The following is a 25,838-nucleotide window of genomic DNA, read 5'->3' as shown; positions in this document are numbered from 1 at the left end:
GCTTTGTAATGCCTGTTTAAAAAATTACACAAGAGTCTTGTGAAAAAATGTCTGAACCAGTTCTGCTCCATCCCTTCTGGGAGTGAATTGTTGGTTGTGATGGGTCGATGGGAATTTATACAGTGACTGCAATGGAGATGATTCACCCTTAAGAATCCCCTTTTCTGATTCTTCAGTCTATTTCTACCTAGGTTATCTCCCATAACTTCAATAGAAGTACTACAGATGTAGGACCAGGGGGGAAAAAAAGAAAAAAGAACAAAAAAAAGAATTCCTTAATTAATTTTAAAATTTACAACTCTTATAGTATCAAGTTCATCTTATTAATTAAATAGTTCATTTGTCAAAGAAAATCATTCTTTATTTATTCTACTTTTCCAATTTTATAGTTAACTTTGGTCTACCTCTGTCACATCCTAATACTCTTCTGTAACTTCCAGGGGTTCTTGCCCTGAAACATATGTATGTGTTTTTATCAAAGCACAATTTGCTTTTATGGCACACAGTACATTATTTTTACAAACAAAAGAGTTCCACTTAAGCCTATTAGTGCTTTCAAATGTTGTATTTTGACATATAAATTATTTGTGTACATTCTAAAGTGCTTTTTTTAGGTGATCAAATGGCAAAAGATTACTGTACCTAGATGATTCTATGAACCAGGAAGATTATGGCAGTTATTTTTCTTCTATTTCTTGCCAATTCTACCCTTCCTTTCACTGAGGCTAAAAACAATTTGATAGAATTGAAGCTTTTAGAATAAACTTTAAATTCTTACATATGAATTTTCCAACTGTCCCATTACAGGACAGTTAGAATTATAGTCCCATGACAGGAAAATTATTAACTCAGAATCTCTGGCAGTTATAAAGAATTATGATCATCTGCCAATAAAATGCAGCAACCTTCACAAAAAGAGACATCATTTGACTTTTTTTTTTACTTCCAGAAGTAACAAGCAATAAAGTTGTAGATTAAAATGAAGTCCAGTAAAGAAAACACATAGTGAAACTAGAAATCTTGAACTGTAGTATTCTCTTTTAGCAAGTTATTTCATATATTGACATTACATTTCAGGTTATGTCCAAGAGGAAGATTTAAAGGAAGAAGAAGATATAAAGGAGGAGGAAGAAGATGATGATGACAACAATTCAACTGCTCACCTCCAGGGCAGCAATGACACTGGCACGGATGAGGAACACGATGTGGGTCCTGAGCAGAAAGGGAACTTTAGTTACCAGAATTCCCCTGTCAGTCATATATCTAACCAGGATGCAGAAAATGAATCACTACTAAGTGATGGTAGTGACCACGTGACAGATATTAAAAGCATTTGCTCTAGAGAGCCACAGGATCCAAAAACCAGCGCCCATCCCAAAGCCCAGAATGAAGCACACAATTGCATGGATAAAATGACAGCGGTCTATGCCAACATACTGTCAGACTCTTATTGGACAGGCTTAGGGCTGGGTTTCAAGTTGTCTAACTCTGAAAAGAGGAGTTGTGACAACAGAAATGGAGGGAACAAAGCTGATTTTGATTGGCACCAAGATGCACTGTCAAAAAGCTTACAACAGAATTTACCTTCCAGACCTGTCTCGAAACCCAACCTGTTCAGCTCCGTCCAGCTCTACAGGCAGAGCAGCAAAATGTGTGGAACTGTTTTCACAGGCGCCAGCAGGTTTCGGTGCCGGCAGTGCAGCGCTGCCTATGACACGCTGGTCGAACTAACAGTTCATATGAATGAAACAGGTCACTACCAAGATGACAACCACAAAAAGGACAAGCACAGACCTACCAGCTACTCAAAGCCTCGAAAAAGGGCTTTCCAGGACATGGACAAGGAAGATGCACAAAAAGTTCTGAAGTGTATGTTCTGTGGTGACTCCTTTGATTCCCTTCAAGATCTGAGCGTTCATATGATAAAAACAAAACATTACCAAAAAGTGCCTTTGAAGGAGCCGGTACCAACCATTTCTTCAAAAATGGTCACTCCAGCAAAGAAACGTGTGTTTGATGTTAACAGGCCTTGTTCCCCTGATTCCACAACGGGGTCTTTCTCAGATTCTTTCTCTCCGCAGAAGAACGCGAACTTGCAGCTATCATCTAACAACCGCTATGGCTACCAGAATGGTGCCAGCTATACATGGCAGTTTGAGGCCTGTAAATCCCAGATTTTGAAGTGTATGGAGTGTGGAAGCTCCCATGACACCTTGCAGCAGCTCACGACCCACATGATGGTTACTGGCCATTTCTTGAAAGTCACAAGTTCAGCTTCAAAGAAGGGAAAGCAACTTGTTCTGGATCCTCTAGCTGTGGAAAAAATGCAGTCACTGTCTGAAGCACCAGCCAATGACAGCCCGGTTTCAAAATCAAACAGTAAATCATCTGCAGAATGCATAGCTCCCACTTCCGAAATAAAAAAAGAAATTAAAAAAGATAAAACTGATGATGCAAACAAAGATGAGAAAGCAGTAAAAACTGAAGAGTATGAAGACACCCTTCAGAAACCACTGGATCCCACAATGAAATACCAGTACCTCAGAGAAGAAGATTTGGAAGATGGTTCAAAGGGTGGTGGGGACATTTTAAAGTCTTTAGAGAACACTGTCACAACAGCCATCAATAAAGCTCAGAATGGAGCGCCCAGCTGGAGTGCATATCCCAGCATCCACGCAGCTTATCAGCTCTCAGAAGGGGCTAAGCCGTCTTTGCCGGTGGGTTCCCAAGTACTGCAAATCAGGCCAACCATCACCAATAAGTTGAGGCCCATAGCTCCAAAGTGGAAGGTCATGCCTCTGGTCCCTATCTCAGCAAATATGACCCAGTGCACTCAAGTGAAGAAGGAAACTGACGACAAGGAGGAAGTACAAAAGGACTATGCTAAAGATGGCATCCAAGCTGAGCCTGCCTCACTCAGTCAGAGTGAAAGAGAACCTCCTCTCAAATCTGAAGTCTCTGTGGAGCCAAAAAAGACGGAACCATGCCCCCTGAAAGAAGAAGACAAAATTAAAGAGGACAGTGGAAAAGAAAAAACAGTCCTCAAGGAAACAACAGCAGCCTCTCTTAGCAATGGTTGTGCTGCTGCCAACCATTCATCTGAGCTGCCTTGTGTCAACCCTCTCAGTGCCCTGCAGTCAGTACTGAATAATCATTTGGGCAAAGCCACAGAGCCTTTACGGCCCCAGTCCAACTCCAGCCCCAGCTCTAGCACAATTTCTATGTTCCACAAATCTAATCTAAATATGATGGAGAAGCCAGTGTTATCTCCTACTCCAACCCCACCAAAGCCTGCAAGTGTGTCCAGGCACTATTTATTTGAAAACAATGATCAGCCTATTGACCTGACCAAATCTAAAGGCAAGAAAGCCGAGTCAGCTCAAGCACAATCCTGTACTTCTCCACCTCAAAAACATGCTCTGTCTGATATTGCTGACATGGTCAAAGTTCTTCCCAAAGCTACTACACCAAAACCTGCTGCATCTTCAAGGATCCCATCTATGAAATTGGAAATTGATGTCCGACGCTTTGAGGATGTCTCAACAGAAGTCTCCACTCTGCATAAAAGGAAGGGCAGACAGTCAAACTGGAACCCTCAGCATCTTCTCATTTTGCAAGCTCAATTTGCTTCCAGCCTCTTCCAGACATCCGAAGGTAAATATTTATTATCAGATCTAGGCCCACAGGAGCGTATGCAGATTTCAAAATTTACCGGACTGTCAATGACCACCATCAGCCATTGGTTGGCAAACGTCAAGTACCAACTTAGGAAAACTGGAGGAACAAAGTTTTTGAAAAACATGGACAAAGGGCATCCAGTCTTTTATTGCAGTGACTGTGCATCTCAGTTTCGAACCCCATCTACTTACATTAGCCACTTAGAATCTCATCTAGGTTTCCAAATGAAAGACATGAACAGGCTGGCTGTGGAGCAGCAAACCAAGGTAGAGCAAGAAATCTCCAGAGTTTCAGTTCAAAGATCTCCTGAAACAATAGCTGGAGAAGAGGACACAGACTCTAAGTTCAAATGTAAGTTGTGCTGTCGGACATTTGCAAGCAAACATGCAGTAAAACTTCATCTAAGCAAAACACACAGCAAGTCACCAGAACACCATTCACAATTTGTAGCAGAAGTGGATGAAGAATAACTCTTAAGGTATGCATGCTCTATAGCGAGTTTTGATTTCATCCTTGTAAGGAGGCCTCTTAAAACATTCGTACTTTATGAAATGTAGGAAAACACTATAAAATGCATAAAGTACTGCTGCTTCATTAATCTAATTGCATGTACACATTCATTTTATAATGTTTTCAGGAAGAGAGCTTGATAAATGCAGAACTACATTGCCCCATACAGAAAAGTTGCTTCTTATTAATATTTTCAAAATAGCTGTTTTCCCAGTTCTCACTCTCTTTTTTTGTTTCTAAGAATTAATAGTTTTCACATCCTATGCACTTCAATGTGGAATGCAGCAACTAAATGCTACTCTTTGCAATGAGAATGGAAAAAGAAAAAAAAAATTAAAAAGGCACTGAAAACCAAAAGATTACAACCTTCAGTGCTAACACACCTGTAAATCTGATTTTGGTGGGGGAAAAGAAGACAATTCAAATGTCAAATTAGCAAAATAATAAATAGTCCAAGTTCCTCACACACTCAAACCCAGCTGAAGAATCTACTAATAATTGAAAAGTTTATGTCCAGAAGTTTGGTTATTCTTTCAATAATATTTGGATATTCAGTTTTGTAAAATATTTTAATATTTTACACTTACTTAAACATTTACTATTGTGAGTGGCCTCTTTTGTAGCATCAGTTTAACCTTTCTCTCCATCATGTCTCTGCTCATTCCTTTTTTAATCTTGAAGATGTGTGATTATATTTTGTTTCATGTTGGTGGGCATGTCAATCCAGGAACATCACTGATTTAGGTGCAAGTTTTTGTATAACCTGGGAGGGAGGGGCTTGACGCCTAATTGAGGAAACCGCTAGATTTTTTTACAAGGTTAATATTTCAAAGACCTGTTAATAGGATACTTTTACATTACTGTTGGTATTTTTTATATATATATATTTTTTATTTTTTTTTCTGAAAGATACACCAAACGAAGTACTGCCACAATCAATGTTTATAATATGTAATGTAATATTCAGATTACACACAATTTTTGCATTTTTAATTTTGCTTGATTCACAAACTTGAATCTTCTTGATTTAAATAAATATGCAGACATCAACTAAAAGTCCAAATAGAAGTTTTCTGTTCTAACATGTTTATTTCCAGCAAGGCTCTGTTAGTCATTCCCAGCAATTTCACCAGCAAACTCAGGCTCTGCTTCTATTCGCAGAATAATCATGTGCAGATTCAGATTTTCTCCAACATGTTCATTACTTAGATAACATTTGGAAAATGAATTCATCAGACAGTCAAAATTAAAGATGTGTTGTGAGTTGTCACTTACGCCAGCTGCTATTGTGGCTATTCTCTGGCTAATTGAGGGTGCAAGCACTTTGAGGATGAATACCCGTTTGTGTGAAGATTTCACATTTGTTTGCTGCAAATATTCAGGAAGCTTTAAGAAACACTTTCGGTGTGCAGAGCCAGCACAAGGACTATGCATCACTTAAGCTTTGATAAAAAGGCTACTTTTGAATAATTTAAACCACTAATCAAAGGGTTTCTTTGGGATGGGTAATAGAAGCTATTACTATAGAGTATAACGTCAGTATTCAAGTGCAGTAAGATTTAAGTTTTGCATACATCTTGTATGTACTGTCTGTATGTGACTGGATTTATCCCTTCTGCATATTTTAGCCTGCAAAATACAGTTTAACTCAAAGGGAGTTTATTTTCTCAATAATGCTAATATCCTTAAATTTCCGTTTTGGCATTTTTAACCCAACATTAGAACCCAGTACAAAAATAGCAAATAAATGTTCCTTGTTTATCCGATAACTGATTTTCTGCCTAACCATTCTATAACCCTTCAAAATCAATATACCTGCCAAAATATCAGAAAATTACAAGAGATTGGTTGGGAAAAATGTACCATATTTCATTTCCTTCCTCACCAGTTAATGATTATTAAGACTTTGACATTCATAGTTCTCACACAAGAGATATCAGAGCAAACCAATAATTTGGGTACTATCAAACAAAAGCTATCTGCCAAATATATTAATAAAACAGCTATTTTGGCATATTCATGGCTTAATACCTGACAAATGTTTCAGATTTGGTCTTAAAAGCACCATGTTATTATGAAGAGGCAAACCAAACACCCACCTTTATAAACATGTTACTATTCCTCAGGATTTGGGGAAGAAGTACAAAGAAAAAAAAATCTCAAAGGGAAAAAAATGGTTTCTGCATTGTAATAACCTCCACAGACACATCACGGGTATTATTCAGGTGATATGTGACTACATAAATAAGGTACTGTCCTTCCTGCCTTTGGGTACCCAGAAATTGCTGTCCTTTTAATACTCATCCATTTCTAATTTATATCAAGATGCAGGTTGTATCTTACCTTTGAAAAAATATATTTAAATTGCAATGACAGAGTGATAGCACTGTTATCTGGAACTATAATTTTAGTTGGTATGCATGATAGCACAAATTGTATGAAATGATGGGGTATTTTGGATAGCATTGTAAAGATTTTATTACAGTTTTGGAGCTGTAAGCCTACCTAAGTTCTGACTATGTTAAAAGCATGGAGGCCAGAGTTTATTCATATGGTTTCTTCCTGAGATCTACAAGGAGACTAAATCAAATAACAGAGATTTTCAGGGTTTACTTATTCGTACCATGTTATTTTTAGGATTCAGTATGCATTTGAATAAAAACATAGAGAAGAGCACAGTATTTAGAAACAAGAAATATAAAGCATACTGAAATTCTTAAAATGTACACATGCATCTGCATTCACTTCTAGGCAATATTGTAGTCGAATAGAAATAAAAGTAGAAGAAAATATATGGAAATAAATGGAAATAAAACAGTGGAAAGTGTACTCAGTGTAGAAATACTTTAAATACTTTATATATTTTAATGAAATATACTATTAAAAGTTATTTTAAAATGTTGACTATCATTAAAATATGAATGAATAATCGGTGTTAGTACTGTAGAAAAATGTGTTATGTATATGGTTTTATTTTTAAGACCTCTGTGAGCCTGTTTATAAGAAATTCGCTATAAATTCTTCTTAAATGTAAAGACCTATATATCTGTTTTATATTCATCTTTGGTGTTTTCTTGAATTCCTTTAACTGATATGGGCTTAGTAATATAATGTAAAATCATGTGTAATATGCAACAATCAGATGTCTCTATTCTCATTCATTTAACCTGCTTCAAAACTGTTTTTATTGCTTTTCTTCAAAGACAACCCATGAACATTAGCGAACATGGCTTTAGTCAGATTTAATTTGTATGTTGACTTATACCTTTGAAGAGCATTTATCCTTTTTTTTTTTTTTTCATTTGAATTAGAATTTTTAACTTGTTCCAAGAAGAAAAGACAATGCAAAATTTTATTTCTCACTTTAAAGTCAGGTGATGGGGTTGGCTAGAAACCGGTCAGTAACCGAGGCTCTCTCTGGTCTTATCTACGACTTTTTATAGAAACAAGTCTCTATAGAGTTAAATTTACCAACTTGATTGGGGGGATTTCTTTTTAAAAGACCCTGATAAGTAAACAAACAGCTACCTGAAATGAACTAATTTGAAAGTAAGGCTGCTGCAAAACAAAAAAAAAATGAGTCATAATGATAAACAGTTTTTCTCTCTGTTTCCTCCTTTGTCTTTTTTAACCATCAAGTTTAAAGCTTCTACAGTGCTTTTTTTCTACTTTATAGGAGACAACTGACATTCTGTGGTAAATGGAAGAAAGAGCAGAGCAGAACTGAAAATCCTCTAATGCACTGACACTAACTTGCCCTCTATTGTTGAAAATGAGCAGGCAATCATGATTGTTCATCAAATGGCTCCTAATGCAGTTAAAGCATTCAGCTATAATTTCTCCTTGCATTTATAATTACTGTCATAGACTGCACACCTCAGTGAGCAGATTAAAGCTATAAACTATTTAGCCGTAGCTTTAAGATGAGGAACTTGATTTGTCTGGCAGCAGTTATTTGTTAGAGAGCTTGACACTTCACATAAAAATGACTCAACTTGATGAAGAACAATGCAGTTTAAGCAATGCAGTGATTTTAAATCAGTCATTATACCACGCCCTGTAAGAATTGCAAAGCAATTTGTTAAATGATATATAGGACACGTAGATAACTGTATGTGTTAAGTATACCAAAATAGAAGACTTTTTCGTCTGTGGATTTTATTTTCTCATCTGCTCCGAAACAGTAGGAGCTCCTCTGAACATCACGTTCTGCTATTAGCCAATATTTGTGGTACATATGCAAGGCCAATTGCATGAATTAGTTGTCCAAAACCATATTTTAGAGAATTTAGCTTGCACTTCATGTTTCACTTCTTCTTAGTAGCAAACCTTAAAAACTGGGAGACCCTCTCTGGAGAATCAAACATGCTGGGACTGCAGTGATGTCCACCATGACATTGTAAGCAGAATTTACCAACAAAGCTGCTCAAGGGTTCTGCTCGCCTTGTCATCAGCCAGAAAGAGAGGGTTCACCACAATGAAAGCCTTGATTATCTGGTTTGAACGGGACTTTTCTAACAACCTACTTGACAATAAAAAAAAAAAAATCTGCATGGACGTCTCATTTTAAAACAGACTTTTGTTGGGATAAACTGGGTAAAACTGCTGAGCACCAGAAAGGGGAGAAGATGAGGCAGTGCATTAGGAAGAGGAACAAGTTGGCCTTTCCTCTGTGGTGGAGGAGAGATGCAGAGCCCGTCCTCAGCAAGGGACTACCTCCAAGCCATCACTCCTCCCTCAAAATAGTTGTGTTCCAGTGAAGCCTCAGTCCCCCTCATCCTTTGAAATTTCTCATCCTTTGAAATTTCTCATCCTTTGAAATTTCTCACTGTTTCCCCAAAACACTAGATCACGACTTCTTCAATTTAACATTTTAAAACCTTCAAACTTTGCCTGGATAAAGTTTCTTCAGTCTAGCACTAGCCCTTGTAAAACCTGTAATAGTGTGTCCTTGGCTTCCCTGAGAGCAGGGTCAGGCCAGAGCAGAGGACGTCAGCACAGATATATCAGTGCAGATTTACTTGCTTTGTATGAATACTACAGGTTACCATTAAGATCAGTATTATTTAACACTGCATTAGGTCAACCGATATTGTTTCTAGGCTCTGTATAAGCATACTGCAAATGACAGTTCCTGCCCCCAAAAGGCAAGAATTCTTCAATTCACTAAGAAAAAGCAACTTTTAAGCATTTTGTCCAGATCTTAACTAACCTTGAATAGCACCTACCTCTTCAAGCATTCACTATTCATAAGGATATCAAAATCTTACCTTTTCCTCACTGCATCTGATATTATTAAATGCTACAGCCTTCATAATCTATAGCAGAACATTTTTACCCAGTGAAATTTCAAAGGGAGAGTATTTGAGTCTTACACATTTTACACCTCAGCAACCAAGTAGCAAAGATCAATAACAAAAGGAAAAGACATGAGCAGCATCCAGCCCTCAAAAGCACCTTTCAATAAAAATAATGCAATTTAGCAGGATGATCACTCTGTGCAAATATGATGGAGCACAGATGGAAAATGAGGAAAATTATAGATATGACTTCATGGGAGGAGGAAAGGAGGAAGAGATTTTTCACTATTTATTGGGATAATGAACAGATAATTCATGATTATTAAGCTGTAGTCTTCAGGCCTTATTTTTTCCCTCCTGGGTTCAGAGCTGGGTCTGTTTGTGCATCTAGGCAGGGTCCGTTGATGGGGAAAGGTCTGGCCTTTGTGCTAGTTTTCGTACAGCACTGAAGTCACGCAGGATTTACGCCAGCACAGATGCCACTCAGGACCCTTTCTGCAAGAAGCGGAATGAGGTAGAAGAAGCCACGCACAGCACAGAGCTTATTGTGATGTGATGGTGTTTTTCAAGAACATCTCGCCTTCGGGAAAGGGGCAGCAGATCCTGGGTTTCCAGCCTGTGATGAGGATTCTAACATCAAGACACTGCACCAGGTAGCAAAACCACGGCCCCTGGGAGAACCAAGGGGACTGAGACTCCATCCTGCCACCTTCCCAGGTCTGGAGGTTTGTGCATCCCAAGAGCACAAATTGACCGAGCCTTTGAAGGTGGGAGATGCCAGGAAAGGTTCCCTATGCTCAGTTCTACAAGAGGGGTCCTGCTTTGGGGCACAGCATTGGGTCTGTTGGTTCTGGACACATGGGAAGGATGAAAGGCACAGCAGAGACCAAGAGGTGGGCAGAAACAGAGGAAATGGTGGCAGCTTGCCGGGGTGGAGGAAAAGAGGGAGATGGGGGAAGGAGGGGACTTGTTCCTTGTAGGAAATTTACACATTCCCTTTATTAAAACAAAACAATTCCTCCTCCCCTCCAAAATCCCTCCCTGGCAGCACTCAGCGCCAGCTCTTCTGCCAGGGGTCAGCACATGCAGGAGTGGGGGAGGGAAGGAGGGGGGAGTGGAGGAGGTTGTCATGTCTAATGAATACCCTGAATGTATCGAGATATATATTTTTTTCATTTCAGAAAAGGTTCCATTAAGAGGGAGACAGCCCTAACATGTGCTTTGGCCCCTCATCAGATTTATGAGTATTTGCTCTGCTCTTTAATAGGAAACTCTGCAGCAACTGCCACCTTGCCTGCTCTCCCTGAGATACACAGTGGCTTCTCGGGGAAATGCACTTCATTATTAATGTGAATTTGTACGTTTTTATGACACTGCTTGGGGGAAGGGGCAGGCAGAGATTTCCTGGTGATATATGCTCATTTCTAACCATTTATTGTCCTAGACAATCGAAGAACAATGATAAACATTGTTATAGAGAGTGGAGGGTGCCAAAATGACATTTTTGAAGGGAAAGGAGAGGTGGCTGGAGTGGTTTTCATGTGGTTGCTCCCTCCACTCCACCTCCTCAAGCAACTGCGTCAGATCAAGCGAGAGAGTGTGCTGGCAGCTGCTGCCTCCCCTCGCCTGCTCAGCCCAGCAAAGACCATTTGCTCAGTGCTTTGCTACAGCAGAGTGGGTACAGAGGAGTTTGTCCTTTGGGAAGCCTGTACTGCAGAGGATCACAAGCCTCGGAGTGAATGAGATGTTCAGAATCCCCATGACCCCTTACCCCAGCAGTTTCTTTCTGATTTATTATTGAGCGACCTGGCATTGAAACCCTGTGCATGCAGTAGCAGCTGCAAGGCATCAAATCAGGCCAGGAAGAGAAAGGCGAGGATGTGGTTTGCCAGAGCATTCTCAGCATCCTCTGGTTTCCCTTTCTCCTGCCAGGCCCATCTGTGATTCACACAGCCACCCAAGAGCTCCAGGAGGGGATGAAAACGGTGGGTTCGGGATGCACTGGAGAACCAAAACATTTCAGCCCTTAAGCTCACCTGAAAAAGATCAGTAAGGCCACGACCTCCATGCGATCCTACTTCTCCTGCCTTTCCCAGCAAATCGCTGCACAGTCTGGTGAAGGTCAAGGTCAGGTTCCGCTGCCTGTGCCGTACGGTCCCTTGGGCTCCAAAAGCCGAGGTGCCTGGGGGACCCTCCCCCTTCCCCAGCGGCACAACGTCTCCCCGCACCACTAGCAGCCTGAGCTCTTCTGTGCCATCGAGCTCATAGCCTCCAGCTATAAGTGAACAACTGCCTTCGCTTGGTGCTCGCATTCTATTCCCCAGCCCTAAGCATGCACAGCCCTTTGTACCAGGAGCTGTGCGACAGCTGAACACTGCTAAGACTTTCTTTATGATGTTTTGTCTCCTCTCCTCTTAAAGCTGAACAGTAGTGAGGAAGAACATCAGAATAGCCATACAGGGCTGGGTCAAAGGCCCATCCTTTTCCGTCCATAAAGGACTCTCACAGCCTCCAGTTTTACAGTTCAGGGACGTCTTTGGCTGGAGGAGATTTTGCTCCCCTGCTTCCAGAGCTGCAGAGAACATGTGAGATCTTGATCACTGCAGAAACTTGGGCACAGCTGTGAGGCCTCTTGGGGTGAGCTCTGGAGGTGCCCCCTTGTAAAGCAGAGGATGTACAAACCAGCCCTTGGCAGACAGAATGGTGCTGAGTCTTTGTGCTTGTTCTTTGCACCTGGCTAAGCACAGGCAAGGAAGAAATCACACCCAGAGTTTAGAAGTGGTATCAGGCCCCCAGATCTAAGGGGACCCTTCTTTTCTCCATTTTGTTTTCCATGAGGATTTCCCATGATGGGATAAAACCACCACCCTCAACCAGCAAGCTGGGCATGAGATTTCTCTCTCAGCTGTATGCACAGAAGGTCCTGCAGTCTCACTGCAGACTTCATACTAGTAATTCAGATCAGTAATTCAGAGGAGGCAAAACTGCTTGTTCTATTGCTCATGGATAATGCTACAGTGATCCCTTCTGGGTCTGTGCTCAGCTTTTCTAAACCTCCAAAATACTAAGTACACAGACAAAAGTGTTTTCCTCTTCTCCTGTTGTAGAACTGTTGAAATCCAAAATGTGAAATTGTTGTTTTCATGTGGTCATTTATTGAAACTCCCAAACACTCCCTATTTCTAAAGACCCCCAAGTTTATACCATAACCCACACCGATTACCTGAAGTTATGTATCTCAATATGTGCAACCAATATCCTGGTGCCAGCAGATGCCTCCATCACACATCTCCATCTCTCTGTTTCTCTCCCTTGTTTCAAGCCAGAGTTTAGAAGCAAGTGTCTGCCCAGTGCCCTGTCTTTGCTCTCTCCAAGCAATCTCTGTGCAGTCACCTCCTAGCCACATGCCACACCGCTGCTCCAAACACAACAGGGGCTGCACAATGCCAACTGGATTTCTGAGGTCAGTCAAGCCACTGGCACTGATCCCTATAGGGACTGAGTCCTCATGGCCACCAACTTACTTTATAGGGCTATTAAGAAGATTGATGTTGCCTTTTACCCACCTATTGATCTACATCCCAAGGGACATCCCAGAAGAAGCGTTCCTCTGGGATATGACAGTACTATGGACGGTTTCTGCCACTTTCATGTAAACTGGACACGCTGCTCTTCCATTGGAGAAGGGTAAAGCTTAATACTTCCTTTATGCTCACTCAGCTCAGTGGCAAATGACTGCATGCGATTCAGTCCTCAGCAAATCTTGCCCCTAGAGTAGGCATACACAGACAGATAGGCTGTGGGTGGGCTTCCAGTTCAGTAATTCACTTCCCTTCATAATCCTATGGAGCCCTAATCTGTTGGCCTTGGGTTTTTATGATGCAAGACCCAGGTCTGTCATGCAGGGAGAAGAGGATGGGGGATGTAATTCTGTTTATTTGATCAGTGTTTTTTTAAAACATTGTCTGTGCTCCCTGGAATTGTGTGTCCTTCTTCTATAAATCACAAACGCATAAAAAAATAATTCTCAGTATTTTTCCAAAGAGATTAGTGTGAAAGTTCCTATACTCATATTTCATGTCTTTAAAAAAAATCAACAAAAGTGATAAGTATAGCCAAAAAGAGTGTAAAAGCACACCCTGTCATTTGTTTTCCATGTGCCATATGTTTTCTGAATCCTGCACCTCCCACATATTGCATGCAATAATGTGGGGTGCACACATTACTCAGGATTATTTAGTTAAGCCCTGCCTATATGAGGGAATTAACTTAGATAAAGTCAAGCCACTGTGCTTTGTTTTGTTTTTTTCCTTATTCTGGATTCATAGAGTAGAAAATTAAAGATCCCACTGTGCCAGGCTTCATGTCATTTGGTTTTAATTTAATTCATCTCTTCGATTTCTCCCTGTTTCTCCTTCTCTTTGAGTATCATCAGTAGGTGGTCCAAGCATCAACCAGAAGATTTACTGGCAAGACTAAATGTATGAATGCTATGAACACATTGTTTTTCTGATATGATTTAATGACCTTTTTGGCATTCCCATGGCTGTTGAAATCTTCCACAATAATTCCCTTTGGCAGCCAAAGCTCCTGTTGATCAAGTGAAAGCTGATGCAAATGTCAAATGTCAATAAATTTGTAATCCATAAATGTAATATTGGAGCTGGAGTGAGACAGGGTTAAACAGAGTGCAGCAGGAGACACCTAAGAGATGAGCTACATCTTATTACTGTGAACAAAAAAATAAAGAGGAAGGGAATGCCACCTCCAAAACCTCTCCATAGTCAAGCTCTTCTCCTTCTCCTCTCTCCCTATCCTCCCTGCATGTTTTCTGAGTTGCTGGGCTTTGACAAAAGCGGGCTTTTATGGCGTGCATTTGGCAGAGTGGGTCTGATGATGCACGTTCTGTCCCTTGATCTGTTTTTGACTCGTGTGAGGCTGGGATTCAACTTCTCTGTGTTTCTAAAGGAGCTCTTTACCAGTTCAGAGGTTTCAGAGGCTTCAGAGTTTGATCCTGGAAACAATTAGTTATGCAAGATATTCCAGTAAATTAACAAGACCACTTATATAACTTAGGTGTTGCAGGAATGAGTCATGACTCATTTATAGTTTTAAGATGCTTGGGAAGGGCGAGCCATGTATGATGCCTGATTTTATATACAATAAAGACATAAGAACAATCACATAATTTCCCAAGAGATTTTCTTAAGGGCCCTCCACTTTGACCTTTGGCTCTGAAAAGCTCCAGTTTGTTTGACATTGAAAAAAAGCAAATGTGTGAATGCAGTGCCATGAGCATTTGCACTTTGAACACGCTGGGGCTGAGCACAGCTGAACTGGAAAAGACTGCAACAGCTAATGTACTGGGAAAATATAAGAGGCATCTACTTAATAACTCAACTAATTCCTTTAGCTCACCTTGTAGAGATTTAACCTTTGAATGAGAGAGTCCCTAGTTCAAAATCCTGTGTCTCCTCTGTCCTCATGTTAATTTTTAAATTATATATCATTGTTGAGAGGCCCTTGTGTTGAGCATTACAGGCTATTTTTCATGTCTAAACTGGGGAATTATAACTGAACATTAGCTACTGGCTATAAATCACACAGAACAAAGTGGCATCTGCATCTACTCAGTAATAAGAGTGGGAGAAATGTAACTTACTTAAATTGAGACAGGAAAGAGGACACAAACGCAGTAGCAGAGATAATTGTGACTTGGGAAAACTAATGGTTCTTCCAGCCGTGTGCCGAGGAGTCCTGTTTTCTGGAGCTCTCTACAACCAGCGTTATAAGTGCATGGTCACAGCAGGAGCTCAGCCAATTTGAAGGGTAAACACAGAGCTGGAAGATACTTCCCACACCCCTGCGATGCCACCTAGCATGCTGCCGGTCACCCCAGGCCAGGGCTGAGGTAGGAGAGAGCTATTTCAGAGCCTGGAAGCAGCCCTCCTTTCCTCTCCGCATTCCCATCCTCCAGCAGCAAGCATGAGTGAGCAGTGACCACAGCTCGCTCTCCCTGGGATATGTTTTTATTTCTAACTGCAGCTAAAGCCCAGGTAAGGAGGAGGCAGCACAAGGCTGTTAACAGAGCAATCATCGAGGCCACGGGGTTCGGGCTGACCTGCTCCTTCTCTGCTGCTCGGCTCACCGGCAGGGAACACTGCTGCTGCTCTGCCTTGCTGAGCAGCTCACTGAGGGTACGATGCTATCTTAAAAGAAAACAAAATGAGCCCAAGCTTCTAACTGAGCATGGCCTGCTCCTTGCATTTGTCTCTGCTGGCATTTCTTTTAGTTAGTTAGTTAGTTGTTCCTGAACTTTTGAGAAAGCTTCCAAGGTCTCTTGTGTTTTCAGTGGGGTAAGCAAAAGCTGCCCGCATCACTGGAAATTTGTCACTCTCTTTCTAAGAGTTCATCTTTAATTCTGTGCAGCACCTTGCACAGTGCAGTCTTCTGTTTACCACTGGTTTTGGACCCTAATAGCTTTAAAAAAAAAAAAGGGGGGGGGGGGGGAGGGGAGAAAAAATGCTCACATTTCAGACTAATATGTCAGGGGTCTCCCAGGACATTTGTTGTTGACTTTCTGTTCAGAGATTTTTGGTTCTGGGGGTCACACACCTTCATGTGTGCAGTGCCAGTCACCAGCGCTGCTTAATAAACTGCCTGAACCGAATGTAGCAGGGCTCAGGATTAGCTCTGCCTGCAATGCAGGTCTCTTCTTAAAAAGAGATCAGACCTCCACAAAGAGATTTTACTGAAATTAGAGATTTAGGGTGTTTTATTTATTATTTTTTTTTCCATAGCTGACAATAGGGAAAGCAGCCTTTACAGCTAGGGCAGGTCAGCGCCCTGGCAGGAGGGCTTTGCTCAGGAGCTGCCACCAAGAGCAGGGCACCCGAGTCCCCAGCCCTGCTGCTGCCAGCTGAGGGCGGCCACCTGAATGCTGCAAGGTCCTTTTCAGCTCCCTGACTCAGTTTCCCAACCTGACAAATGGGTGCAGTGTGTCCATGATTAAAACCCAGTAGCTTTTATGTGGGTACCAAAGAGTTTTGCAGTCCTCCTCTTAAGACAGTTACTAGTTTAACCTATTGAATTGTTCCTCAGCAGAGACACCAGTTCCTCTGCCCATTCCCCTGTCCTTCACAGCTTCCAAGCGGACGCTGGCCTGGCCCACGCAGTGGGCTCCTGAGCAGTGGTCCCCAGGCAGCAAATGTTTGTTCTCTTTGTGCAGTTCCAAGCACAACGGGCTTCTGGTCCCGCACCAGGCTCCAAGCAGCAGTAATCGCAGTAGGTGCTTTGCTGATTAGAGGCAAACTTCAGGACATTCTTAAAAGCTTTGCTGAACCGCCTATGTGTTATATATTTATTAGGCTGTTCAGCAGTAATTCAGACAGCTGAGAATTGTTGAGGACCTGGTCTATCTAATTGTGTGTCTAAATCATAGCTGCACCGTGATTCAGAGGTACTAACATTATAGTCTACACAGAATGGCGTAGGTTATATGGTCAGATTCCTGCAGATGGTCAGTTTGTATCATAAAATTTAAAATTACAACTTGCACCATAAAGCTACTGCCTCAAATTTATTATATATTGCAGCACAACAAGCAAATTAATACTAGATGCAGTATATGCCCAGACATTAATGTGAGCAGAGGATGAAATATTCTCTTCCTAGCTCATTGGTACACGTTCCCTTCAGAGCAGAATTGAATTGCCCAGAACCACCAAAGAAGAGGAAGTCACCAGGAGCCAGTCCCGCTGGTGCTGGGCTCCAGGGACAGAGGAAGGACATCACACACCTCGCAGCGTTAGGCCCCGGGGTGTCTGAACTTGCAGTTCTGCTCCGTGCATCATGCGTGCAAGAGGTGATCTCTCAGCAAAATCTTTTTATTATTCGTCATAAAGAATCACAGCTGTGAAGAGCAAACTAGGGAAGGAGAGTGGGAAGAGGCAGGTACTCTCCCTTGGACCGATGTAAATCAGGAGCAATTCCACTGCAGGGCCGTTGAATTACACTATTGTCACTCTGACATCAGCCCAGAATCAACCCCTTTACCTGCAATAGATGAGTGAAATATCTTACAACTGTGTGTCCAGGAGCCTGCTAAGCTTCTTGTAGAGTTGCTGTCAGTATGCCCAGGGCAGAAGCATATTTTTTTTCTTGCTGTTGTACATAAGGGCTCTGCTGCAGCCGACAACATGAAATGTGTTAGTTCGGTTTGTTCAAAATGGAGTGTGTTTGTTAAGTGTTGCCTCTTTGATGTTGCACTGCCATCTCCATCTTTGTCATCATTGCCCATCTTTTTCAATCTAATGAACTCAAACCATCAGTGCAACTTAAGTTCGGCTGTCTGTTCTTGCATAGTTAATATTAAAAATGTACTAACAGTGTGGCTGCGAAATCAAATTATGCACATAAATATGCTGGCATAGCAGAGGAGGCGGCAGAAGCTGAAGTTAGCAACATTGATGCCAGTTCACATTTGCAAATCAACCGTCAATCTGTCATTAAACATGTTATCAAATGATGATAAGTGTATGCTTCTTGCTTGCATTGGCGCGCTTATTCCCGATGTTGATGTGCATTAATGGGATAATGTGCATTAACATAGTCTTGCTTGGATGAACACAAAACATTTTTTATCCGTCTCAGTTTGTTTCCCCCTGTGGCCCCCAAGTAAGTGTTTTGTGTTATCAAATTGCCAAAAAATGGGAAAACACATTACTTTTAATTAGCAAAAATTTTGAGTCATTATTTTTTTTTTAATTTTTATCCAGACTCTCTCCTGTGTGTTGTCAACTGAGGTGGGGGGGACAGAAAAACATTCCCCTGCCTTCTTTAAGTAAAACGATTAATGTCAGGAACTCAGAGACTGACAATTATGTTCTGTCTTAATGCACTGGCCTTTCATCTGCAGTCCTTGCTTTTGACACGAGTGATGGTTTCAGTTCAGCGATATGAAAGGCAGGGAAGGAAATGATCTCAGGCATTCCCAGCCCATTGTGTGGTGCCGTACTCAGACACGGCAAGCAGTCCTTTAGCAGTTTTGCATATGAGTCGGCAACGGCTGTACCTAGAGATTAAACAAAAAGCTGAAGAAAAACGCAGCTGCTCTAGGAGGTAGTTGAGTTTCTGAAGGAACTTCCCACATGATTGCCCGGCTCTGCCACCCTTCCTGCGTGATGCTGCATAGTCAGGGCACCACTTACAGCACACGCTGCCAGTAAGCTTCCTGGGAATTAAAGAGAAAAAAAAACTCTCTGGAAAGAACAAAAAGTGATGGAAGAGATAAAACCATAAAAAGAGTCTCGTTACCACCTCACCACATGCCCAGTGCCTACCCGCCTCACAGCCTCTGCCCCGCAGCACCCCCAAGGTGAGGGCTCAGCTCATCGGCCGCCTGGGGAAGGCTCCATTGCCCTGGGAACCATTTCAACAAATAGAAACAAGAGTGTTTTTTCCATTGCTTCTATTCAGAATTCTTTTTTTTTTTCTCTTTACCCAGACACAATTCAATGCTTTTGGAAAAGTTGAGGTGGAACTCTACCGGAGCAGGAAAAGCATCTGCTGATCTTTTGTTCTTATGGGACTTCAAGGTTTTCAAACTTTTTAAAAAGCAAATGAAGCAAGGTTCTTCCCGCCCCTTGGAGAACAGCTGCTCTTTTAAATCTTTTCATATTTATGCAACCGGGGGCAAAATTGTGATGATCTACCCAGGTTTTTACAGTAAAACAGCAATAATAATGAAAAACAGTACAGATAATGTCTGGTCCTGTTCAAAACACCGGGAATTATTCCAGGAGTTTTACTAGACCTTACCAGTAGTGTTATCAAATCAGGCTCAAGGACTTAAAGGAAAGTCAATCACTTAAAGTGTTTTATTTTTGGTTTATGAGCTGGAAAATAAAACTCCTTCTAAAACTTTTATGAAAGACATCATATTATTTATATGTCTCTAAAATAGCAACTATTTCCCATATAATAAAAATGTTTATAAATTACTCTTAGTCTCTGTTTATGACTACATTTAACATCCAAACATGGCTTGAGATTTGTCTTGAACTTAAAAAATTAGAGCTAGTAGAACAATGAGATTATACATTTAAACGTTTTGGTAAATGGGTCAAACTCCTGATCACTCTTCCTTTTTTCTCAATCCAATAATGCCATTAACTTTAGGCATCCTATTCAAGTCTGTGATTTCTATTATCTGGATTGTTTAAAGGAAAAATAATAGGGAATATTATTGATTTTTCTTAAACTTGTCTTGATTTTTGAAAAGTCATCCATTGCCTTTCCTATTATTTCTAAATAGTGGATGCATTGGCACAAGTTTCATATTCAGAAAACTAATAACAGTAATTGCATTCCTGTTAACCTTAGCTTCAGTGAGTCATCATGTTTTCTACTTCTAACGCAAAGATCTTGTCCTGTAATACAAAGAGCTTGAATTTTAAGTATATTTTCTGTTACACATCCATTACTGGCAGAATTTATCCAGCAACATTTTTTTTTACAGTTGTGTAGCTTTTTGTTGCTTCTACTCCATGAGCTACCTTGAAATTAACTTGTCAAACATTCGTCCCACTGCTTAGGGAAGATTCCTAATCAGATGAGTGGACCAATTTGTCATGACTCGGAGGAGAGGTGTCGGAAATCAGATGGCTTTAGAAAGGCTCATAGTGAAGGCTGTGTACAAGAGACTCCTGTAAGGCAGCTCAGACTAGACTCCTGTAGATGACTATTTACATCAAAAACGGCATTTGAAAACTGGAGTGAGAAGCGTGTCTTGCTGTCTCACTTTTCACGTTGACTTTTACCCCTTTAATAGATCTCCCTGGAAGTAGTTTGTTACCAAGACCCATTCCTTTCTTGTTTTTGGCACTTGGCAAACACCAGAACAAGGTGAAAAATGAGCATCTCAAAACTGAACCCAGATCCTAAATACCAGCCATATCATGCTGATATTTGGGAGAAATCTGGATCTGGGCTTTATTTTCACTCTCTGCTTTGAACAGATGTATTAATCAGCTGCATTAATTCACTAATTTTCATTAAACAGTTTGAAACACTGAGATGCTGGGATATTCCTCAGTATTCATTTGTCAAAGGAAACATTGAATGAGGGATTAGCAATAACGGAGTTACGCTATTCTTCCTCTTGATCCTCCCAGTCTTTATTCTTCATACTGCATCTTCTATTATCTTAGGCCTAACTTTGGAGTGTTTGTCAGTTTTTGAAAATGGCAAGTAATTAGTCAATATGTTTTCACCATATGTATCAAGCTCAGTAAAGAGGCAACCATTGGCCTTTGTCATGGCACAGTAAGCATTCGTTTTCTCAGCACTTCAAGTTACGCTGAGCGTGTAGTGAACGCCAAAGAATTTAATGAGGAATTTTACAATGAAACATTTGACATGAAATAATTCACTGTTCAGCATAGTTCACAAATTTGAGGTGAGCCTCCTTTTAAGATTTCCTGTTTGTGCTGTTCACACTAGAGATCTTGCATGAGCTGTTTCTCCCCTGTCTGGTACCCTGTATGAGCAAAGAGGATGCGCAAAGGGTGGATAAATTGTTAGTGATTCAAAATGGTCATTTTATGTCTTCTTGGAACAGATTCTGTGTACAACAGGGAAGAATTCTTGAAACCCTTTTTTCCCTTGCAGACTGTCTTTGTACTTACCCCAATCTAGTTAATGCACTTTTTCTAGATAGAAGTTTTTGGCTTTAAGGCTTCCACTGTTGCTGTCAACCTTCTAAATAAAAATCAGAATCTGATCTTAATACTGCTGATACAAAGTGGCATTTGCCCAAATTTTGCCTTCTTCTGAACAAAAATATGTACAGTGTTTTCTGGAAAGTGATAGGACAGGCAGTGGCCTTGCCTGGGCTCTTTCCCCTGTTGGGAATACTGTATTTCAGTTATTTGTGGAACAGGCTTCTGCATTCTCTGCTGGGTTTCTTTAGATTTGCAGATAGAATATTCGAGCTCAGATTCAGTTCAGTGAGTTACAGGTATTTTGTTTAACATTTTAGGGAACATACAATAAATAGCCATGAATAAGAGAGATAGCGTTTTGTTTTATAGCAGTCATGATTTAAATTTATGTGGCATTGCTATTGAAGTCAATAGGACTTTTTCCTGAGTATGTTTTGCAGGGTATGGTATCATTAAAATATGACAGTTAATAGTCTTGTTTATGTTATTATATTTGATGAATAAATATATCAGTCTGTACATCAAACTCGGTTTTGTTTATACTCTTTAATTGTAGTCTTATCTCCCCTAGAAGCATGTTATATCTTTTAATTTTATAATTATCCACTTTATTCATGTGTGACACTACAGAACTGCTGCTTATATCCTATGAGACAACCAAATGCAAACAGATGGAAGACATGCAACTACTAGGAAATTCAAATTTGGATCTGAATCTAGCTCCATATTTTCAAAGAACTCCATGCTCTCGGGTCCAGGGTCTTGGTTTGAGCTATTGTATAAAGGAGTGAGAGTTGCAGAGTGGGAGTCTAGTTTATACAGCATATCTGAACATGAACCGTCAATAGGGATTTTATGTGATCTTCCAACATCTAGATGTTGCTTTCTGACTCTTGAAGGAGACGTGTGCTTTAAAGGCAAAGAGGGAGCACTTCACACGTTGGTCTTTCTGAAGATTTTCAAAAAAGAAATTCAAGATTTATTGGGCTGGAGAGAGGGAACAGAAATATAAGCATAACTTTTTAGTCTAGTGGTTACAACACTTGGCTGGAAAGGGTAAATGTCAGTCCATGCTCCAAGGACTGTTTTGTTTGGACTCAATTCACAAGGCAAAATACATGCACAGTCCTTGGATGCAAAGCTTCAGGGTCTGCCCCTCCCAGGTAAGCAACCCCCAGGAGGCAGCAGAAGCTTCTCTCTCAATTGGAGATTCACTTTTGCAAAGCTTCCAAAGATCAAATAGCAGGTGGAAAATGTAGGTCTGAGTCCCCTGCACCAAAGCTGGGTGCTCTAAGCCACAAGAAATCTGCCGTCCAAATGATAGTTTTAGAACAGCAAACTCCAGTAGGATTTTGAAAGTAAGTCAAGAGCTTTGCTTCCTTAGAAATCTCCTGGTCTGTTTTAACTCAGTAGAAATAACTGAGTAGCTATATTTCAGCTGTAACTGATGGATCCCCAAAGCCCCAGAGAGAAATAGCCTACAACAAGGTACCACCCTGCTCTCAGCATCTTTCTATTCTCCGGGTCTGCCCCTAAGCAAATTCCCCCAGAGCTTGCTGAATTTCATAGGTTCCCTTCTGAGACAAACACATCCTGTGTAACCTCACAGAGCTGTTAGAGGAGAAGAGCATTTTCACTCTTAGACTGAATCCAAAGCCAAGCTTCCTTCTTTGGGATCTGTTGCCAAAAGAATTCTGGGGGAAAAAAAATAGAAAAAAAAAGTATGATGCTTATATTGTTCACATGATTCTGTGTGTTCTCCTTTAAAATTTTTCTTTTTGTCTGTTGATGTAACACAACAAATATTTACTGCGTGATGCTTTTCTAAAGGTAGTGCCTTCTTTTATATCCAGTAGCCAAAATATGTGTGAGAGCAGGCTGAAAAAAGGGAACACCCATGTCTAAAAGCATAGCACAGAACAAGTCGCTGAGATTACAAGAAAACAGCTGGCAAGAAGAGACATGTGCAGCCAGATGATGATCAAAAAAATAAAAATAAAAAAAAAAGGTTACATTTCTTCAGGTACATAAGTGGTTTCTGAAAGTGACATTTTTACTTAGTGTATATATATATATTTTTTTTTTTTTTGCATCTACTTTATTGGTATATTTATTTGCCGGGGAATATTTTAACCTCTTAGATTTTGAAAACCTGCCTCACCTACTTCATGTTTGAACAGGACTTCTGGAAACGGCCCTCACAAAAGTCACCCCTCTGAGGCAGTCATTTAAGGAAGGAGAAATCTGCTTAGGAGAGTGACGCAGACCAAGTGAATACTTTTCCCAGTTAGCACTTGAAGAAGAAAATATCATAATATTTAAACCAGTTTTGAAAACTTTGTATGAAAATAGGGGAAAGGGAAGAAAAAACATAAAACACTAGTTGCATACAGAGAGAGGCCAAAGAGAGTTCAGTTACCATAGAGATTATTACTGGCAATTGGTACTCAGCAGCAGATTGGGATCTGTTACAATATTTTTACTAATATTTTTTCTTAATTGGTTATTTATGTATTTTGGATCCATCTCTGTGCTGCGTCCAGATTTTACTCTTTACCTGTCACTCTTTCTGACATGAAGCAGTAATGCCTGTGCTAGATATCAGGCTTTTCCTTGATTTGTAAACATTAGCAGGGGTCATGAGCACATCAAAAAGCACGTGGACAAGTCACTGTGCTTGGCTTTGGCTGGCAAAGGAGGAGGCAGAAGCATCACAAACACAATCTCTGCGAGGCTGCATCACAAGCGCTCTTCCGTGCAAACCCTTATTGCCATTATAATTATGACGAGTTTTTGTACGTACAGAAGAGAGGATGCAGAATGCCTTCCAATTTTCCCTCGTGTATATGCAAGACCAGTCATTTAACACATGCATGTTCCAGTGCATAAACTGGTAATTTAGAAAATATCCTCGTGTAGAGCCTTTCCCTCTCGTCCCTTTCTTCCTTTTGTAAAGAATCATCCTGTTGCCTGCGTGTTGCAGCAACTGCAAACACCCGGCCTTTTCCTGGCCTCTTCAGAGAAAATAAGTTTAAGGGCCCCTGTTAAGTTATGGGACTTTTAAAATCAATGAGCTTCTCCAAATTCAATCCTTAACTTTTTTTTTAAGAGTGCCCAGTGCTGTACATACCCGACGTTAAACACATTTTAAAATGTAGCTGCACCTTTCTCTACCACAACAGCAGCCTTTGGGGAGGTGCCTTTCCAGGATGCCTGTGCTGTGCCAGAGCCAGCTGGATTTTCAGCCCCTTTCTCCCTGCATCCCTGCGGCTCCCGCCTGCTCCTCCTGCCTTCAGGTGCAGGTTTCAGGGAGAGGGAGAGGGGGGCACACTGGGGGGAAGCTGGCTGCAGGGAGGGCTCTCAGCTACATGGTGACTGCCAACAAAGGGGTTTGAAAAGACAGAGGAAGAGAGGGAAGGAGAAACATGCCTTTTCTCCTCTAATCTCCTTTAGTTATCACGATCTCCAGGGTTATTTGTAATGATAGTAGGCACCGCATTTCAGATGGAAATGTGATTTTCTAAGCTGACGGTGTCACTTTAAGTAAACAAAGTTAATTCTGCTTCCTGCTATGCAAGGCCTAATCTCATTACCCAAACCACAAGTAGCATAACAGAAAATATTCCCATCTGTCAAAAGAACTTAAAATAAAGGTGGAAATTGTTTTTATGTTTTGTCCCCCTTCTTCCCCCCCAGATCCCTCAATGCACATTAATTATCACACCAGATCTATTTAAACCTGTTCAGATCCCCCAGTCTCTGCCCGTGGCTCCTCTTCCATTCGATGTGCCTATCGAATAACAATGTCTATGCTGCATCTCGGAGTTAACGCTCAGTTTGGGTGAGCAGTAGCTGCAAGCTGTGAGCTGGAGCCCCGACCCCCTTCATCTTGCTGCCAGGTGCTCCCGGGGGCAGAGCGCAGGTATTGTCACGTCGCCTTGAGGCCTGCCCAGAGGCGATCTGGGTTATGCTCAGCCCCTTCTTCACCTCAGGTGAAGAGAGGAAACCTCTGAGCTACAGACGGTGCAACAGGGAGCGAGGGGGTTAAGGCTGGGTGTGCTGAACCCGTGCCTGTACTCCAGGAGGCTCACAGACGTGTTGCACATGTGCCTGTAGTCTTGAGGCACGTATGCAACTCCTCTGAAGCCACGCGAAATGGCAGAGCCAGGCGAGCCCCAGTGCCACCAATCCTACTGACCTCTGGTCCTGATACACATTTTCCAGGTCTTACAGAGCAGTGTAAATGCACTCGCTCCCCTGTTTCCACTGGTGTAAATCCCAAATAGCTCCGCTGGGTTTAGCAGAGTTTAAGTGCCTTGTGGGTTACACGGGGAGCAGAATGGAGGAATCAGCACTGCCGGGTCCAGCGGGAGCTCTGCCTGCGTGGGGAGGCATTGCCAGCTCTGGCTTTAGGCAGGAGAAAAGCCAAACACACGACTGAGTGATTCTCAGCTCATTTCAAACCAGCAGCCACCAGTCATAAGAGGATCATTCATAAAACCCTACAACAACAGTATTTTTCATCCCCTCTTCATTTAAAATGACCTTTATATGATGAGAATGTCTGCCTTGCTGAGCCTTAATTGCTTAATTAGAAAAGCAGGTTCTCTATTAGGTAAATGTTGTT

General features: G+C 41.2%; 1 protein-coding gene across 5 annotated transcripts in view; it reads left to right on the top strand.

Annotated features, from left to right (window-relative positions):
- Window positions 1-25,838, top strand: part of TSHZ2 (teashirt zinc finger homeobox 2) — a 221,522-nt gene that overhangs the window by 137,619 nt on the left and 58,065 nt on the right. For 2 of the 5 annotated variants that reach the window (XM_080557805.1, XM_080557801.1), the window contains one exon: window positions 1,078-4,156. In XM_080557805.1, coding sequence (XP_080413931.1) covers window positions 1,404-4,148 — 2,745 coding nt within the window. In that variant the 5' untranslated portion in view covers window positions 1,078-1,403 and the 3' untranslated portion in view covers window positions 4,149-4,156. Of the gene's footprint in view, window positions 1-1,077; window positions 4,157-7,864; window positions 19,260-25,838 lie in introns of those variants that run through there. The other 3 variants (XM_080557804.1, XM_080557802.1, XM_080557803.1) reach the window with 3 other exon arrangements.

Source organism: Anser brachyrhynchus (assembly GCF_964034855.1).
Source record: "Anser brachyrhynchus genome assembly, chromosome: 16".
NCBI classification, from domain to species: Eukaryota; Metazoa; Chordata; class Aves; order Anseriformes; family Anatidae; genus Anser; species Anser brachyrhynchus.
Note: the sequence above shows the minus strand (reverse complement) of the source record. Positions and strands in the feature narration are given on the sequence as shown.